At 37.1% G+C, this 14,840-nt stretch overlaps 1 protein-coding gene across 1 annotated transcript; it reads right to left on the bottom strand.

The window, feature by feature from the left end:
* Positions 1-5,120: 5,120 nt before the first annotated feature.
* On the bottom strand, positions 5,121-11,567 carry LOC129282740 (30 kDa spicule matrix protein-like). The gene is made up of 2 exons (XM_064114004.1): positions 11,144-11,567; positions 5,121-7,374 (listed from the first exon to the last, which is right to left on the bottom strand). The coding sequence occupies exons 1-2, from the start codon at positions 11,254-11,256 to the stop codon at positions 6,702-6,704; spliced, it is 786 nt and encodes a 261-aa protein (XP_063970074.1). The 5' UTR covers positions 11,257-11,567; the 3' UTR covers positions 5,121-6,701.
* Positions 11,568-14,840: the final 3,273 nt, after the last annotated feature.

Raw genomic sequence — 14,840 nt, forward strand, 5'->3', positions numbered from 1 at the left:
AACAACAAACAACATAAGCATGATTAACTAATAACGATGAAGGTCGTGCATGATTTCATGATAGATTAACATAATTATTCTTTAAATAAATAATAATTATCAGTCTTAACATTGGGACGTAACATATAGGCATCTGATTCCCCCTTATCATGATCATGTAAATTTTCCTGAATTGCATTACTTTATTGCTTCAAGATAATTGATTTCCTTTAAGATAGGCGTCATGAATTACACACATGTGATTATAAATTGTCTGTACAGGCTTGAATGCTTTCAACCTTCTGAGAAAATAACATTGTATGAAATTATTATGAAAAATTATATTAGAAGATGCTCACACCTGGCCTCATTAAATTAGCATTTGATAATTATCAACTCGTCTATTGGTATTTAAAGTATTAATTGTTATATTAAACAAATTTGTCTCATTTTCGCTTTTATCAAAACAATCCTGACGGCATGGTGATTCTTCCTGTTTAAATGTACTAAAACATGGAAGTATACAATCAAGAGAAAAAAAACGAGAGCACTATTCATAGTGGTATTCTGTAAACGGAAAATTCATATGGAACAGTATCTGTCTATCTATATATCGAGATATATTATATCTATCTTCTATTGATGATATATGATTATATTGATTTAATTATATTTGATTATATTGATTATATTGATTTAAATTTGACATGCATGTAAATTTATATTTGAATCACTTATTGAATATGTATATTATTTATTCAATGTTAAATTTTGTTCATGCTTTCATTTAAATTGAATTAATTTATCATGTAATTATTTGTATTATGTTGAAGAATGAAAAATAAATTGAATTGAATTGAATTGAATATTAATTTATCCACCTATCATTTATCTCTCCATCCATCCATCTATTTATCTAACTTCCTTGTATCTGTTTAAATATGTTTGTCTATCTGTCTGTCTATTTATCTTTCAATCTAATATCTACTCATTTGTTTAAATAATTATGTATGTTTATATTTTATGTTTCTACGACAGATTACCTAATTCGTCCGCATGACGAATTAAAATCTAGTGTTTCCCTTTATCTCTGTTTCACTGCATCATGGACACCTTCTGCCATCTTCACATAACTTTTTCTGCATGACTTTCCATTTCCTGATCAATGTATCCAATTTATGCAGTGATGATGCTCGAAACAGCACATTCACCGTAACGGTCTATTTCTTAATCAACATTTAATTTCCCTGAATAGTCTATGAAGTTGCTAAGCAAGCTGAAGTAAACATTGCTTATTGAAGGGAGTCGTGACTGGCGCATGCATGCTTCCCACCGATGCGGTCGCCGTTTGTCTAACTATCTTGGCCAACATCATTTTATACTGTCACGCCCCCAAAGGAAAGTGAAAACTGACAAAGATTCTCATAACAATCAGCAATACAATGGAGAATCAACAATTTACCCCTACAGTAATGATGCGAGAAAAAGCATACATAACGATTACGTTTCTGCTAAAATCCCTAAAATGAAAGCGTTAATCCAACAAATACCAATTATGAGCCAACATTTTCCCCGATAACTTTTTCTCGTTGCCTGACTATGACCCCTTTATCAACTCTCATTTCTCTTCGCTCCGTCACGAAACCTCATAAGGGGGTACCCTCATTACCCCTCATTTCCCCTCCGGAAACAAGCCGTGGGGGTAACGTTTGGGGGTAATGTACTTCATTCAAAGTAAACATGTTTGACGAAGGGGATCATGGGGGGAAAGGGGGTGGGGGGGGGGGGGGGTCATCTTTCACATTCACCACAGAATCAAGTTAGATCTTGATGTCATTATCCGCAAATAGGGAGGCGAGTAATGTGAAACGGGATAGACTTTTCACCCCTACTATTTCAGGCCTCCTTGTCGCATCCTCTGCCAAATGCTATTTCTTGGCGTATCCTGAAGTCGTCCCTATGGGGGAATATGCGGCTATAAAAAGAGGTACTTACTGAAGTGAATCGAGACTTTGATACTCTGCACTTCCAGAAGATTTCAGGGAATACATTTCCAATTCAATTCAGCTTAGAGATGATTGCAGAATTTCACACCAAGGCAGTGATTAAAAAAAAAAGCGCGACTATATAACTCTTTGTTTTCAGCTTCTCACCACTTTTCACAAAGTGTGGGCTTAATTTTGAAAATTAATTAAACTTGGATGAATCACCTACACACCCCCCCACACATCAACACACAGGTGCATAAACCAATGGATAGGGCCTATAGAGGGGGGTGTTATTGAAAAATAGTCTTTGTGTGTGTACGGGTTGACGAATTTACGGCGACTTTAATAGAATAAATATGCGTGCCTACCTTATTGAATTTGCCCCATCATTCATATTTTGTATATCTAAACCATAATGTTCGTGAAGTATGGGGTAAGCACTACGAAGTGACAAGGGTTGACTGTTTTAATACTGTGAATAAAATCACAAAACATTTGTTAGTCTCCACTGATATTGTGGACATGTTTTTTGTGGACATCTTCTTCTTCTTCTCCTCCTCTTTCCTCTTCAGCTGTATATGCCTAATCCTCACAGAGCTCTGCAGTCTATATGTCTCGTTGTCTCTTGAGTCACGCCCATTTTCCAGCCCCTGATATTATAAGTTGCCCCCAAAGAGACAGACAGAGAACATCAATCCTCCCCTCTTCTTGATCTAAGATGGAATTAGCTCTAGCCCCAAATTTAGAAGAGGGATTAACGCAAAGATCCACCAGGGATTAAAGCAGCACATGAACGTCTTTACGGCTACCGGCAAGTCACAATAAAATGTTCCCTTCTTCTTGGATTCATGTATCAATTTTTTTGGTATCGCTTGCCTACACGTGGAAAAGGCAAAATCCACCCGCAACATCATGATTACAGGGAAATTCGAAACTAGCAGAGCAGTAAAAAAAAAACAGAACGTCAAAAGAATTTTCACTATAGGGCCTACAAGAATAATGTATTTCTCCAATCATGTTCTTTATTGCATTTCGACTTTGTCATGTATGTCATGGAGACAAAATAAAAATAATGACAAATGAGAGATACAGAAAAGAGAATGAAAGACAAGAAGGGTGGTGAGAAGAAACCAAAACAAGTTATCTATATCAAGAGAAAAATACAGACCAACAAAAACTATTACCTTATATCAAATGGCATGTATTCGGTCGGTTAACAGGTTTGGAGTCGGTTTCGCACCCAAAACGACAAAATCTATTACGTTATTTCCAATGACAAGTCATCGGTCGGTTGATCGGTTAGGAGTCGGTTTCGGCGGTGTTTAGGTAAATTCTTAGAGAAAGAAAATCTCATGATTCGCGAGATTTTGCAGGGAGGAGGATTTCAGGTCAACAGACGCCGCCAACGACTAGTCTGCAAGTACAGACTCTTATTTGACACTTAAACAAATTTTACCATATCTAGAGCATGGACCCTACGGCCCGTAGTCTGAAGTCAGGTTTAACCTAGAACATGGTCTAACTTTGTGCTAAAATTAAGGGAAGCCAAAAGTGTCAAAATTTCTATTAAGTTGTATGTTTTTTATGTTTACTGTGCTCTTTCCTGATTCATCGATGGTGATGACAATCATCTTTTTATACTTCCTAGACAATTATGAATGATTTGAGAGCCAAATGAGCTAAAGTATGATATCTCTACCGTTAGTGATTTATGTAACAATTGGCTATCCATACTTAAACCACAACTTTAAACCTATGTTTAAGTTAAACCCGACTTCAGAATACGGGCCTACATGTCTCGAGTGACGACGAGACGCAAAAGGCTGTAACTCCTTGGTCTGAGTCAAATAATAGCCAGTCAGAGTATAGAGTGCATCTAGTCTCAATACTTCAGACTCTGCATTATGCACTATGATAATTGCGAAAAATAAGTGTCTGTGTCTGCAGACTAGCTAACGACTAGGTAGATACTAAAATTGACTTACTCAAAAGTTATTCTTAGCTGGTATTGAGGTTCATGCCCGAACAGCCTTCTCTTGTGGGAGGCCACAAGGAAACATATAGTCTAAAAAAGGCAATAGACGGGATACTGCAGTCCCAAACCAACTACAGAAGTAAATAAATCCCCAAACCCTTAATAAAAAAAACCACTTTATCAGATCCCAAGAGCATGAAACAAGTTAAAAGTTAAGTTTAGATTTAAGATAAGCACCTGGGGAATGTTTCAGAATCGTGAGAGTTACCTAGGATAATTATTGATACTATAGTTATAGAACTCTATTGGATGTGCATTGGACATCGTACGATGTTGTATGACATTGCTGTTTGCTATAAGTCGAGTTCGTTTACTGGTTTTATTGGAATAAGGTGATGATAAAAAAATTATGAAAATGACAATAATAATAAAAAAAATCAAGAATTAGTGAGGAAACCAATGACATGGACAATAACAAGCACAATGAGCTCATCATTAATAACAACGATCGATTTGATTAAAAACAAATTCAACAATAATTATGTTGTCAGAAGAATCCTTCGAATAGTAATTATTTAACGTGACGATGAGGGCGACAAAGACAGAGCGAGACGTTTCACCGTTACTGATTTACAGCCGCGGAAGGTACGGTGGTATTACCTGAAGACGTCTGAATCCATGTGGGCCAGTGATTCAGAGATTATGGTAAAGCTCGGGAAATGTTAGTGAGTCTCTGAGAATGTTGCAAGTTAAGATTTTTGGACTGCTAGATAAGAGAGTGACAGAGGGCCCTTGACACGTTGACATATTTGTAAAGACAGACAGAAACGCCCACATATCTGCATATAGGGGCAAAGATACAAATACAAAAGTGAAAGAGCGAGAGAAAATGAGAGAGAGGGAGGGAAAGGGAGGGAAGGAGGGGGGGGGGGGGAGACAAAAGGAGAAGGGTATAATAATGATAACAATACTACTACTACTACTACTACTACTACTCCTACTACTACTACTCCTACTACTACTACTACTACTACTACTACTCCTACTACTACTACTTCTACTATACTACGAATGATAATAAAAATAATAATAAAATAATAATAACAACAATAAAATATAAAAAGCACAATGATCATGATGATCAAAAGAATACTCAGACAAAAAGCCAACCACAATTTGGAAATGTCTACAAAGATAAACTTGTAATTTTGGGGTCATTTTGGTTGAAAATTGGCAAAGTCTGTACACAATATAACAAACTATCAAAATATGTTTTTAACAATCCTGTCTACATCCGTCTGATCCTGTTACTTTGGAGTAAGCGCTAAAGATTATAGGACTGGTAGACCCTGTGAGAGCGATCTCTTCCAAAGAACGTTAACTCCTATCAACTTACTTGAAATAGGTCCTCGAGGCCGCGGTTAAGACCAGGCGCCCGTTACATAAAGCGTTACAACTATTGAAACTTTGCCATTATCGCATCTACATTGGTAAAGGGACTCAGCGGCCAATCACATTCAAGGTTTCCATGGTAATTACCATAACGGCAAAGTTACCAGATATGCCATAGTTATAACTGTTTGTGAAACGGACCCCCGAACTGGCGTCATTCAATTCAAACATACATAATCCAAATATTGAAATGATATCAGGACCTGTTATTATTGCAGAAATGTCCTTGGTCATACTTTATGCCTCCTTTAAACACATTTTGTTCTTCATTGTACAAACAACAGCTGCTAATATTTCTATCTATCAGTCTATAAACATTTACAAAATCATCTATTCCTTAATAAGGGAATTAACTTCATATTCTAAATTTAAAATTTGTGTTATTCATATACAAAACATAGTGTTTGAAGACATACATAGGGAGTTTTTGCAGCAACAACACAGACGCTTTCTTGAACATTGAGAATCTATTGTCAAAAGCCCTTCATGACAAAGAAGCCTTTGTCGAAAATCAGTGAATCAAAACAGCATGACTCTGGACAAACGACATATTTGCAATTTTTCGTCAGCTCAAAATGTTAGGATCACTTTTCAATGGATTTATGAATAATAATAATTGGCATTTATATAGCGCTTTATCAATCTACGACTGTTCAAAGCGCTTCACAATTATTATTACCCGGTCACTGGATTCACAGCATTTCAAGCAGCCTGTTAGGCGCACACGTTACAGAATTACGTTGCAGGATCCGCCCCGTTACAATTGCAAAAGCTCGCCAACACCACACCCACGATGAACAATAAAAGATCAAAAACTTATTGACTTATAAACCAAAGATGCAGCATATTGATCGTGTATAATAGTTACTAAAAAAAAAATGGATTTCTGCTACCCTTCATACAGCCCTTACTACCTTGTTTGAAACGAAACATAATGTTTATTGTACGCTTCCATTCACTAAGCGGAAAGAACACAGTGCTCCACAGTGTGTCACAGTGTGTGGTAGACTTGATTTACATTGACATTAGTTCGTATACGTTTCACACAATGTACAAATGTAAAGGTATGGTATTCGGAGAGTGAGTTCTCTAAAAACTGATTTCCCTGAAATTAAAACATGGGAAAGTTCAAGATTATGCTTCAGTCACATTTCCCCTTCGGCGGACAAACAACCTAATGTAGCTGGTACAATAAATGTTAAAACGGCTGTTTTCGACTCACCGCACGGCCGCCGAAGGGGAAATGTGACTGCAGCATAATCTGAGGTATCAATGATAAGATCCTGGCAGACAATGCCATTTTTTTATCACGGTAGTGCGATTGGAAAATATCCAGAATTATAATGATTGTTACCACGTTTATCAATATGAGACATAGGCCTCCGTCTGATCACCTCAAATAGAAAACCGTCTGTACCCACTGGTTTATGTAGAGACAACGGTCCAGGACCGAAGGGATGGTAACTCGGAAAGTAAGGTTTGTGAGGAACATTCCTCTTAGGCAATATTGGCGGTTGTTGGCTTGGCCCTGGAATAGGAATCGTCTTTTGTTTAGTGGTGGGCGCACTTGGTGGCGTAGTCGGTGGCGCCTGCCTGAGCTTGTACTCACAAAGAGCTGACGGTCGACTCCCCCATTCGAATGGATCCTCACTTTCCCACCTGGGACTGTATCTTCTGTGGTCGTTTAAGAATAGAACAGCGCCCTCTCCGTAATCCAAAGGTTCTACCAGATCTAGGATTCCGCTTTCGCCACTGAACCAGACCGGTCCTTGCCTAGCTACCCTAGGCTGGAACAAACCGATCCACACCGTCGTTGGCTCGGATGCGAAACGACCGATCCATTCGAATATGAAATTGTTTTCCTCGACGGTGTTGATGGTGACCAGACCGGCGCCAGGTTGTTCAAGACCACATTCTTGGTGGGCAGCAACTTGGAATCCACCAACGTAAGGTGACCTGTTGTATTTGAAGGGTATTATCCTGGAGTGAGAACAATTAAGTAAATAAAAAATAACAAAAACGCCTCTTCAGTTTTGATAAAACCCCTTAAGGGATGTTATCATTCTTGTTCCAGTTTTAAATTATATAAACGCCTATGCCCTAGAACTGTTTTAGTGTGGATGATATTAAACAAAACAAGTGAACGCATTTGACGATTTTACAGGAACATCAAATTTGATCAGGTGCCTCAAATTGGGATAGGGTGTCGGATAACATTACCTTCAACATTTATAACTTAGATTTTAAGAAAATGTGGTTTCAGTCCCTTTAAGTTGTGGTATGACGCTGAAAACGTCTATTGAGGCCATCGATTGATGAAACATTTAAATACTTGAAAGTTAACGTGGTAATGAATCGGATCTACTTTCACATTAACTCTATAAAAGCAGTTGAAATGAATTTAAGTAAAATTGAGGAAATGACGCATTTCTTTAATCAACAAACATTGACGATAACGATCTTCTTTAAAAATCTATTCTTGGACTAATTAATGAGGGTTTTCTTTTTCTGGAATACTTTAGCGGATGATTAGAGGTTCGAAAAATGCGATCCATGTCGCATGAATATGCACTTCTGCATTACAACATTATACTTTCCATTCTTAAATAATCTTAATTAATCTTCAGTATCATTTCTCCATTTAGATGTCAAAATATCACCTACGATATTAGTAGCAATATACAGACTTCTGTTCAATCCAATCATTACTTGGTCTAACCAGTGGCCTACAAATGGGAAGGGGGTGGAGGCGCTTGCCCCCCCCCCCAAAAAAAAAAAATCACGACAAAAAAAAAAGAAAGAAAGAGAAAGTGTGAATTATGATACTATTTCCTGAATATAATGTCAAAATCTATTCAAAAATGTCGAAATTTTTGCTTGTTCGCTTCGCTAGCTCGCCACATTTGAGGAATTTTGCCCGACACGCCATATCTGGCCCCTCAAAGCCTTTGGCTCATCGCGCCGCTGGGTCTAACTATAATTTAGTGTAACACTGAGATGATCTAATTTCTACTTAGTCTGCTTAGTATTTTGCACTTTAAACATATTGGCATAACATGTAAGTGGAAATAGACCAAGTGGACATTAGACGAAATGGGTGTAGCCTAATTGGAAATTAGACAAATCGATTAATGGGACAAACAATAATGATAATAATAATAATAATAATAATAGCTGGATATATTTAGCGCTTTTTGTCTGAGAATACAAAAGCACTGCTATCACTACCCCCGAAATTAGCTGTGCTGCCGTATAGGCGCTGAAGCATTCAAGGAATAGACCAGTTCGTAGTTACTTCATGGACAATGTTGGTCAAATGACCTTTCATTTCATCGCTGACGAAGGTAGCAGTTAGCAGCCGAAAATTTCGAGGTAACTCTTCGTTATTTTCTGTTTTTTGTGTTGTGAACCAAAGTTCAACAAAATCGTGACCTTTCATTTCTTTCATTTTATAGGCAGATTTCAAAGCAAGATATTACGTATGAATGCCTTACACAGCGGGATGAAGAAATTGAATAGACCAGGTGACTAGAACAGCACATCAATGAACACTCTATGAACATGATGAAGGTATTTGTTGCATTTCTACTTTGATTGCATATTAGAGGATGTTGTACAATGTACTTGGCAAACTGTGAAATATACCAGTCATTCGTGGACGCATTGTTTTTTTGTGGATGAGAATGAAAAACACAATTCAAAAGAATACATGAATAATCAAGACATCGAAGTTGGTGCTTATCTCATTAAATGATAAACCACCATGTCACTTTAGTACAAACGACCTTCCTCTGATCATGCGCAGAATCTTCTAATCATGCGCAGAGTGGAACTACGAACTGGCTTCCTACCGGGTACCCATTCACCTCACCTGGGTTGAGTGCAGCACAATGTAGGCAAATTTCTGCTGAAAGAAAACACACCATGGCTGAGATTCGAACCCACGTCCCTCAGATTGAAAGAAGAGAGTCATATAACCACTATACCACGTCGCTCCCACAATGCTAATAAGACCAAATAGTAGACGAAATTGCTATAATGGAATTAGGAATAGACCATATGGAAGGAGATGAAGCGGAGACAGTGGTCATTTATCATTTCCTCAAGACGCTTTCCGTAATCATTACTGATTTTTTTCCTCCGGCTCTTATTCTTGGGAAGTACTTAATAGATCCATTACGTCAATAAATGCAGTTGTCATAGCAATTAATTTTGAAGTTTAATTGATTGCCCTCAGTTCAACTCTAATGGGAACGATGTTGTTGTCGAGGTTCAGTAAGAATACCACTCTATACTCTATCACAAGGTCCTGGGTTCGAATCCCGCATCGGAAATGATGTCATCCGGTGCTGTCAAGGCTTTGTCATTTCATTATCCTCTTTTCTCCTATTACTAAACTCACTTGATTCATTCAAAGACTTGCAAAGACTTGCATGAATATTTTATTTTAGTTATTAGTTTCTAAGTTATTCATTTGTATTATTTTCTTTTTTTTTCTCATTGAATGTTTACTATTGTATGTATTATTGTTTTGTTATGTTTCGTGAATTTCCGTTGACACAGGGCCCCTTGTTTTATATATATATATATATATATATATATATATGTATATATATATATATACATATATATAAATGTGAGAAATTATACATGGCGGCTTGTCATTGTTCAAAACCCACCTACACCCGACAATGGAAATTATAATTGGTATAGTGTCGAAAATCTGTCTATCTGACGGTCAGTCGGATCGGGGTCGCCTTAGCCACTAACCCGTCTCTGTGATCTAGTGGTTAAGGAACTGGCGTTCGAATCTGGGAGCCCGGGTTCGATTCCCGGAAGAGACATTTTTCGGCATCACCAATTTTTCCAAAGGGCAGATAGCTCTGGGGAACCTTGATTTAAGCTACGCCTACCATTGTTCTCTTCATCCATTTCTTTCACAAAATATTTAAATAAAAGAGTTGCCAAAGCTGTTGTACATGTATAATTTCACACATTTATATATATATATATATATATATATATAAATGAGCTACCCTGTTAAAAATAAAATGACAAATTAGTAAATCCTGGTGGGGTTGATGGAATGCCACATAAGAAAAGTATGAAGAAAAAAATCTTTTATCTAGATCCGTTTTAAAATATCCTCGCACCGCGCCTTAAGGTAGCTACGCTGAACCGGGTAATCAATTATCGAGAGCCTGATCATATTCGGGAGACTACAAAAACGATATCAGAACCCATTAATAATGTTATCATTTATCACTATTAACAATAACATTATCATAAATGATAATATAAACCAATTATGAGAGAGGAATTCTTACGAGTCCCTAGCATGTGGAATTGTTTACAAATAAAGATTTCCCCAGAGGGAAGAAAACAGTATGTACCATAGTGTATTCACAGCGTGGAACACAATGTGAAATCAACTTCACACTGTTAAACTTGAGAATATCAACACTGTGAATCACATCTTAACGTAATCCAGAATGTGAACGCTGCTAACACATTGTATGACGCTATTTCAATTATTGTTCACGTGTATAATCCACTTTCTTGAAGCGCCTTAAGATAGACCCGTGAGCTATTTTAGCAGCCACTATTATCATGATGATCATTATTATTGTCCACATTGTTGAGAGTTAATTGGATGATTGTAAAACAAGTTTTCCACAAATCATATCACGTTACAATTAGGCCTATATATTTCAAATTCAACTGTACCATCAACCTCCGTTTCACTTACCAGTAACAGCTCCCATTTTCCAAAGTGCTAAAGCGAGGGCATCTTGAAGCAGTGCAACTTCCACACATCACCATGGCAACGAACACTACGAAACAGAATTCACGTCCGGTCATTTTCTTTGATTTCAATAAAAGGAAATAACAGGTGTCTATACATCCAATTTACAATTTTTCCAATAATTTGCTTCTTCTGGAACTGAGCAAGAAGTCCAATACGACAGGAAAAGGGAATGAAACATTAATGTGAAGTATATCTCAGTCATTCATGTGAAATATTAGAACAAATTTTTAATCAAACCCTTACATCTCCGATCAATCTCCGACATCCGCATATATATTTTAATAATTCTAGTACAGTATATACCCAGTCTTTGCAAAAGAATATAAATTCGGGTCCTCCCTCAAAAAAGCTGCTTTCGGGATCTAATTGAGAACATATGGATGTAATTAGCTGATTTCAGAATTACGTAGGGTCTACACATTATTCGTAAACGTTTATCGTTCGAAACTAAAGCTGGAAATGTTCCGGGGATCAACCAGATTTCAGATTTGGTGACCCGTTACATAAAATCCCAGGGCAGATGTTGCTGGTTTTGAGGCTGCAGTCACACCAACGAAACCGATCCCAAACCGACAGATGATAATGCCATTCGGAATAACGTAATAGCTTGGATCGGTTCGTTAGTTGTGACTGAGGCGTATTCTCCATCAGTAGCTCAAGTGGGTCGGCACTAACCCACTCAGCCCCACGAGGAATAAAACAACATTTACCGTCATTTGTAGGTCTGTTTCTAGCATTTACAGGGTTAAGGAACACTGGGAAAGGTAAGCCAGACCTGCGATTAAGCACTTGGCTTAAAACCTGAAACATAAGAATCTACTGAAAGCAATATATTTAGTGATATGACGGGATGATCAGTAAACGGATTATCGGGCATCAACATGGCCTCCTGATAAACGCATACATGAAGATATACTTATTCGGTAAATATTTTGAAAAAAAAAGTGATGATATGAGCGATTCAATCAGTTAAAATGATAGAAAAGAGAATTTGATAAATTAAATTCATGGATTTATTATTTACTTTAGTCAGCCCACTTGTGCGCTTTGAAACACATTAAGCGCCCTATGAATATTATTATCATTATCATCATTATTATTGAATACAAGACAAACGGGATACTAAGGGCATCCAACTATATACATTTTCTCGGATGATAGATTGTCCACATCGGATCTTATTCGGATAATTAAACCCGGGTTTAACCCAAGTCTAAACTAAAAGTTTAAACCACACAACTATGGAAGCTGGGTTTCATATTTACCATATTGATGTCATTTTTTATTTAATGATAATAATAGGCATTTATTGATTAAATTGATTGAAATTCATAATGTCTTTGTATTTTCCTATCCTTCCGTTTTCACATCTCATTTATTATTTTTTTACAACTTTTTGCAGAAAAATGCATGGCACTCCATAAAAGTATGGTCTAGTTTAACTTCCAGGTTTACCTAAACCATGTCATCAAAATAACAACCATTATATCTTACTCAACCCCACCACACCCCTAAGGTAATAGTATGACGTCATACGGAACTTGACGTCACCGCATGCGCCTGCGCAAATGATGGCAGCAAGGAAATGCGATGATTGGCTATATAAAAAGCCCACGTGACCCAGTACCACAGACACCATAGAGTCTACGGCACCTCAACAGACCCCCACTCCTAAAACACATGCTTTGTATGTCTAATTTAATAACATCCGTTATTTTATGTCTATTTTTGATAAGCACAGCTATAATATCTAACGATGAACCATCCACGGCTATCGGTGTGACTTCTAAACGGAAACAATTACTGCGCTGTCATACCTGGTCCCCGTTTCATAAAGATTTGTTAGGCCTATAATAACAAGCGCTTATATCTAGACCAAGTTCCGGCCAATCAGATAGAAGGATTTCATTATCTTTGTGCTGTTATTGCAAATTTGTTATCATGACATGTTTTACAAAACTGGCCCCCGAACGTTTCCAGCTGCTTATATCAGGCAACGTAGACAGGGTATAGAAAACCACTTTTTGCAATCTATTTCTTTATTCCAGGATTTTTTTTATTAACCCCAAAGATTTCCAAATACATAATTTGAATTATTCTTATTTTGTGTTGTTAAAAGATTCATTTCTTGATATCAGTACTGGAATGGGTTGATTGAGAAAACGACTGGCCGCGCGTACAACACGTCGACATACAATACGCCCACCTCACACCTAACGATTGGTCTGCGATGTTGAGACGCAGAATATCTCACTGTGTAATTTTCTACATCATCATACGAATCCCTATTTTCAAATCTATGACTATATGCTATCATCATTTTTAGAATCAAAGCGAATGTAATATCTTGTCACAATGACGTCAAGGCAATCATATACGATTGGATACGATTTGAAACTAATTTGGCCTTTACTCCAAAATAAAGGCGTGCAATCATCCAAAATGTTTAAATTAGTATTTTTTTGGTTAATATGAACCTGAAATAATAATACAAAAACTTTTCATTCACATTTTAAGGAAATGAGCGAATGCGATTTGTTGTTCCGAAATCGGATAGTTGGTCAGTCGTAAGGTGCTGGGTGGCTTTAAAACTGTTGGTATAAGTCAAGCATGTTTTGACGCGCGACATGAATATAGCACAAGAAAGGGCACCCGGTCGTGTTTTAAGTCATTAGGGAGTTTTCGCAGAGCGAGACAGAACGCTTTCAAGAACGTAGAAAAAATAAAATTCCAAATGCCCTTTAATGATAAAGAGCAACCAAGAAATCTTCGTTGAGACGAACTGGCGAATCAAAGCAGCAAGTGTCGTCCTGGACCTGGACAAACGACATATTTGCAAGTTATCGTCAGCTTCAAACTTAGGATGAAACTGCTAGTCCGGTTAAACAGTTTCCGACAAAGACCTCCCAGCTGTTCCTTGCCATCAGACGGGAGTTTTCCATACATTTACTGGGTTCTTGAATTTCGTTCTGCATCGCGGTGTGACACTTACAAACACCTTTATAAAATGGCTCCTGGCTGTGACAGCCTTTTCGGAAATCGCAGCCCGCCGCCATGGTAAACAGTTCATACCCTCTGATGTGTATTAATAGAACGCCGAGTCATCCCCCGATCGCCGATATCCCACAATGACACATCTGGAATAACTCCATTAATCCTAATAATTAGATAATTCCGCGTTTAAAAATGGTATCGGGAAGTCTTACGTAACGCAAAAGGAGGTCCTCTGGTTTTTGCACGTGATTCGGACCACTCCCTGTTCAGATTCAATCACATGTGATCACGTGACTCTGACTCTGATTAATCAAGATCAAAACCAATCAATTAATTAATCCTCATGCTGTGTATTTGTTTATCTTCAGTGTCTGCTAATGTTGGATGTTGGTTTATTTAAATTAAATTAAATTTAATTCTATTTGACTTTATTTCGACATTTCAATAACATAGTATATAGTCGTACAGGTATAATCATTTTCAGCATTTCATAACAATAAACATAATAATAACATAATGATTAAGATATAATTTTCTCTTAAATACAAAAATGTTGAAACGTGTAAATAAACTATAAAAATGATATAATATAATTAATAATTAATATAATATGATTAAAATGTGAGAGACCGCCATTTTAAGC

The sequence above is a fragment of the Lytechinus pictus genome, chromosome 19 (assembly GCF_037042905.1).
Source record: "Lytechinus pictus isolate F3 Inbred chromosome 19, Lp3.0, whole genome shotgun sequence".
Lineage (NCBI taxonomy): Eukaryota > Metazoa > Echinodermata > Echinoidea > Temnopleuroida > Toxopneustidae > Lytechinus > Lytechinus pictus.

Excerpts from the sequence above, each read along its gene's own strand:
- LOC129282740 (XM_064114004.1), bottom strand. The coding sequence starts at position 11,256 with ATGACCGGACGTGAATTCTGTTTCGTAGTGTTCGTTGCCATGGTGATG. Across the intron at positions 7,375-11,143 it reads GAAAATGGGAGCTGTTACTG|GATAATACCCTTCAAATACA; the intron begins GTAAGTGAAACG and ends TTCTCACTCCAG.